The sequence below is a fragment of the Theropithecus gelada genome, chromosome 6 (genome assembly GCF_003255815.1).
Source record: "Theropithecus gelada isolate Dixy chromosome 6, Tgel_1.0, whole genome shotgun sequence".
Taxonomy (NCBI): Eukaryota; Metazoa; Chordata; class Mammalia; order Primates; family Cercopithecidae; genus Theropithecus; species Theropithecus gelada.
The window spans coordinates 79,075,544-79,081,543 of NC_037673.1; the positions used below are offsets into that span (position 1 = coordinate 79,075,544).

General features: G+C 36.6%; 1 protein-coding gene across 2 annotated transcripts in view; it reads right to left on the reverse strand.

Annotated features, from left to right (window-relative positions):
- The window catches only part of HAPLN1 (hyaluronan and proteoglycan link protein 1), an 84,624-nt gene that overhangs the window by 12,068 nt on the left and 66,556 nt on the right, over nucleotides 1-6,000 (reverse strand). For both annotated transcript variants that reach the window (XM_025388983.1, XM_025388982.1), the window contains exon 3: nucleotides 2,112-2,483. In XM_025388983.1, coding sequence (XP_025244768.1) covers nucleotides 2,112-2,483 — 372 coding nt within the window. The remainder of the gene's footprint in view (nucleotides 1-2,111; nucleotides 2,484-6,000) is intronic.

Consider the following 6,000-nt stretch of genomic DNA (forward strand, 5'->3'; position numbering starts at 1 on the left):
TTCTCCTTCTTGCAAACCCTCAAATCACAGTGGAGTAGAGCATAGGCTTCATCCAATGCCTTTGGTATCAAATTCCAGCTCTAGCTCTTACTAGAGCTAGCCATGTTATCTTAGAAAAAGTGTTTGTCTTAAGCATCATCTATAAAGAAGGTTGACTGAACATGAACAAAATAAGTAGAACATATGATTATAGAAATTTGTGCCCACTTATTTTACTGACTTCTGCCTTATTTCATTAAATTATTTGAGAATCTTTAATGGACTATACGTTTGTTGAATGAAAAGAGCAAAGATTGGAATTCTTTCTATCTCATGACACCAAAACAACACTTGTAAAAATATGTATCAATTAAATTGGTTTCTTGGACCGCATTTACTTAGCTCATATGCACATATGCTATATGGCAGGGAATGTTCCCTAAGCGTGGAGAATCTGGAGATTTGCAATGGTGCAGAGCCTAGGAGAAAAAAAATTGTTTACTTAGTCCCCTTTCAGCATCCCTAATTGTGTCTTGGAGGTGACTTGATTTGACCCTATAATGCATTATGCTGAACATAGGCTAAAGCTTCTTTTAAACAATGACCTTATTTTTATTATGTTTATTTTTATTATTTCCTTCTATTTCTGGTAAGTTATACTGGTTTCTTTTAATTTAGAGTTTAATTTTGTAAAATAAACATAGAGAGATAGTAAATATTGCATGTGAATTACTTAAGTTTAGGTAATATTTTGCTATATAAAGATAGGGTTTTAGAAGAAAAAGTAACAACAGATAATAGATAATAGAATTATCTATTACAACAGATAATAGAATTCAAACTCATTTGAGGATAAGTGACCTGCCCCAATTACAAAACTGATACCGGCAGAGTTGAGGTGAACCTAAGCCTCTTAATATTACTAGCTCAAGGCTCTCTCCAACCTTTAATGCTCCTCTGATAAATAGTTTTAATTAATATTTGACGACCGACTGTCTTCTCTAAGTCAACTCCTTCCATCCTGAATAATGCCAATGTTCATGGATATTAATGTGAATCAATAAAAACTTAAAGCACAAGGTGGCATGTACTCAGGGCTGAGAACTATCTATGAGAGACAAGGAAAGGTCACAAAAATGTACTTTACAATGTTGTGCAATTTATTAGATGTATAAAGCAAATAAATCTCCATACATGTGATAGGATTGTATGGGATTCAAAAGGTCAAATAGTCAGTGATACGTTAGTGGACCAAACAGATCTATTTTTCCAAAAGCCACAAATCTGTCCTCGGGGGTAAAAGGAGCTTCTAGCAAGCATACACTTAAGAGTTTTATGTAAACAAGGAAGGAAGGCATTCTATCAATGCTGCCAAAATCCACCCTTCAGTGTAAAATAATGCTGAAATTTATGAAAAATAAGATGTCTTGTGATCCATGAGAAACTAAGGAGAGGAATGTCTCTAGACATTGGGCAGAGGGGAGGCAAGGATAGCAAGGACACTTTTTATTGTACGGCTTTGTACACATGTTGGTTATTAAACCTATTGGATGGCTTACTTATTTAAGCAATAGAATTCTCCCACAAAATGCCCTGACCAAATGGCTAACAGACTCTGAACCCTTAGAAAATCACTTCTTTAGAAGAATATTTAAAGCTAGAGGTTACTTTTTTGTTGAATTAAGGTTTTGCAGTCATTTTACAGAATACGATTACATATATTTTAGTTAGCAGATGTCCTTTACAAAACATGCCATTATTTTGAAACTGAGATAATTTTAGAAACATCATACAAAGAAGTACACAATCTGAATTTCTCAATAACGATATAACGGAATTTAAATTTTGAGTAGCATAAGGCAGTATCTGAAAACCGTTAATTCAGTTCCACTGCACGTTTCTCCTAGTTACAAACAGCTTCAATTTTGCACATAAGCATTGTGTATACATTTCAAACATGAAAACTGGAATCAAAGGCAGACTATAGAATACAAAAGAATAGAAAAAGATGCTGGGCAAGGACTTTCGGTTTTTCACTTTATTACTGTGGTAACCACTAGACATTACTCCTCATGAAAAAACGCAACTATTAATGATCATTTCTACGTTGAACGTGACTTATAGATACCTACCTTGTAAGTCCAGTGCTACCACAGCAGTATCGTCTTCTAATCCTTCAATCACCTCACACTTATATCTCCCATAATCTTCCAGAGTGAGGTCTGTGATGACCAGAGAAGCATCATTATCACTGCCTCCCTTCAGAAACACCCTACCCTGGTAGCCTCCATAGGTTTTTTTGTGGTATCCCATGGAAACAAAAACATCCACTTCCTTGAGGTAATCCGAAGTTAGCTTGGTCCACTTAATTCGGATTTTATGGATTCCTGAGCCAAATGCTGTAGGGTCTCGATAAAATTTGCATGGCAGTGTAACATTGCCACCTCTGTGTGAGAACACCTTGGCTTGCTCTGCTTCTACAAGTAGACGGGGGCCATTTTCTGCTATAATTAAAAAGGAAAAAAAGAAAGAAAATAACTATTAATATACTTTCAGACATTTTTGTAAAATGAAATACGTTACATATACAGGATATCTGACAAAGGATAGCTTTGGGTGGTTAGCTTCTCTACATAATCTCTTTTGAACCAAATAGAAAGTGACCTCTAATAACTAGAGGGTATCTCTAAAGTAGTCGTGTATTTTAAACCAAAGGGAAAGAAGTTACATTATCGTCAGTAAGAAATATTGGATATAAGACTTCACAGTCATTTGAAGGTCAAAGATTTCATAATAAATTCTATTTATTATCGTTTCAATTTTTTTCTTCTACATTTACATATCAAAAAAATAGAAACAAGACCAAGAGAAGTGAGAGAGTTGCATGACGGGTTCATCAGTATAAACCCAAACATTTCAAGGTAAGGTAAACCCAGCTGGGCTTTCTAATACAGTAAGTTTGTATTGTACTTACAGGCAAAATATGAAGCAACATGATTCACTTTCATTGTACTGTTCTGGCCAAAGAACTCAGAATATCCTCACATTTATGACTTCTAGTCAAGTATACACCTGCGTTAGGCTATTTTGAAACCTTTCAGGAAATATGTATTTCGTTTTCACAGAAAGATTAGACAAAGGTAATTTTAGTAAACGCTTTTGACAAATTCCAGAAGATTTTGAAATGTATTCCTCAAAATTTGAATGTTAAAAGCATATCCAAAGTTATACTTCTTTTCCAATTAACCAAATAATTATTTCCTTCTTTACCCCCTTAAATATCCTTCTATTCTCTCTCTTTGCTTTCTGCTATGTCTCATTTTGCAGTTATCTTATTACTTCCACCTTTCCTTTCCTTGTCCTTTTGTTTTCCTCCAAGGACTTTATTGCCTTCCAAAGAGCACCACAATATCCTGAGTCTGCCAAGTCAGCAGGTCTGCCGTTTTCTACATACCAGCTGTTATTTTCAGATCTTGGCTTTCTCTGGGGTTTCCCCCTGGCTAGCACATTGTGCTTTTGACCTTGACAGTGTCTCTTGAGGATGTGCAAGATTTGAAAATGAGAAAGCGATATAAGTTTTCCTGGATATGGATATCTTTGTGTCCATACACAGCTTTCAAAGCTGCCAAAGCTGCCCTTCACACAACTCTACAGACCTCCTGCCTTGGGCAGATAGGTGTTGAATAATCCTTCACCATGAATCATTTAAGATGTCCAGGTCACCGAGAAGAGTAGCCATGTTGAGACACACAGTTATTGAATGGCAAATATAGGATTTGGATTTTAAAATAGAAAGTGTCCAAAAAATAGACATAGCATCTCTTTTTTTATCACACAGCAATCAGAATTAATATTTTTAATGAGCATATCATTTCATTTATAAATGATTTCCAAGCCTCAAAAAGCTGAAAAGTTTAGCAAAGCCATCAATACCCCTCACTTTGAATAGATAACGAAATGCAAGGATAATGGCTTCATTTAGTATTTAGTTAAGAGGAATCACAAATCCAGCTCATTAAGCATTTCCTTTATATTCCATTCTTGAGCTCATTATTTAGGACCATAGAATCTCAAGATATAAAAGATAAATCTGTGTAATTCTACCCTACATACAATTTTTCCCAGGCAATATCCACAATGCCTGCATGCAAGTTCTACTGAAACATCTCTAGTGTCTTCTTTCTAGGAGGAGGAAAAAGTGCTGTCGACTAAGTTTTCTCAGTAATGCCTGAGGGTCATAGGAAACATTTCCTTACCAGTATCTTCTGGGGGGCAAGGGTTGGGGGTGGAAACTTCCCATACTGGAACATAGTTTAGATAAGACACATAGCTACAAGAGGTCTCAGTTTCATTATTCTTTCAAGTTGTTTGGTTAAAAGTCAAAAATAATGCCCAAATGCACTGGCATAGAGGATATTATACAAGTTGCGAACAAGGGCTCTAATGTGACATCGACCTTGGTCTAACCTCACTTCCTCAATTTACTAGCTCTGTAGCCTTGGGCAAGTTGTGCAACCCCTAAGCCCTAATTTCCTTATATGTGAATTACAGATACTATTACCTACAATATACAATTAACTTAGTACACATAAAGGGCTTAGGACAATGGCTGACCAATATGAAGTGTACACTGACTACTAAACTGTTCCTACTGCATAGATTTTACACAGTATTTTCCAACTAAGATACTGCCCAATATAGAGCATAGTTTTGTCATATATTAGTCTTCCATAATTTCACTTATTTATAAAGTTTTGAATCATGTGGAGTAAAAAGTAAATACATAAAATGCCACCTGTGAGACTTGGAAATAGGAGACTTGGAAAATTGGGAGGTTCAGTGTAATCATAAACGGTTCCAGAATGAACACAAGGTCTAAATGTTTTATAAATTAAAGGGTTAAGGCAAAGATCAAAACTCTTGTATAAGGGACTCAGACTTCTAATTTTTTTCTGTGGTTAACTGTAAACCATCTTGCAGTATTTTAGAAGTGTAGGCTTCTGATTTTGTTTGTGTTTTACTTCTACTCCAGCATTGTGACTAGAGGATGACTTGCGTGGTATAATGTTGAAAATTAAGCAGACACCAAACATCCACTGACCCTCACCCAAAATAGTTTTTTAAACAAGCCTATCAAAATGTATAAAATTCTACCATTCTCATTTGTTTTGGGGTGTGTGTGTGTGTGTGTGTGTGTGTGTGTGTTGAGGTAATAGATGCCAGAAGTCTTTGACTGAAATTCAAAGAACCCTAGCAAAGGTATGTAATGTATTTACTGACTAAGGCCATTAAGTTTCCTTAGGCTAAACCTCCAAAAATGGCCTTGAGAATAATGGTTTTGTTTGTTTGTTTGCTTTTAGAAGATCTACACTGCAGACTATATAGCACTGAGCATTGCTGGAGAAGTGGTCTGTTGCAGGCTCTCCCATGCCTTAGCTGTTGGACTCTGATAAGTCTACCTCATGAGAATCTTGAGCTTGCAGTTTTTACCAGGTGCTATGTCACAGGTTGTCATCACTGGGACCAGCCAGGAAACACGCTGAAGTAGATAGGGAAAGGAAAGGGATGAAGACAGAGGAAAGGGAACCACAGGTGCTGATTACAAACTTTGCACACTCTTGCCTAGAGAAAGTCTTGCATCTGATCATTGGATTTAAACTCCTGGATCAGTTTGAAATTAATGTTTAAATCAAAACTGTTTGATTGGGGCTGGGTGCAGTGGCTCACACCTGTAATCCTAGCACTTTGGGAGGCTGAGGCAGGCAGATCACTTGAGGTCAGGATTTCGAGATCAGCCTGGTCAACATGGTGAAACCCCGTCTCAACTAAGAGTACAAAAATTAGACAGGCATGGTGGTGCATGCCTGTAGTCCCAGCTACTCAGTAGGCTGAAGCAGGAGAATTGCCTGAACCTCGGAGGCGGAGGTTGCAGTGAGCTGAGATTGCGTCACTGTACCTCAGCCTGGGCAACACGGCAAGACTACGTCTCAAAAAAAAAAAAAAAAAAAAAAAAAAAAAAAA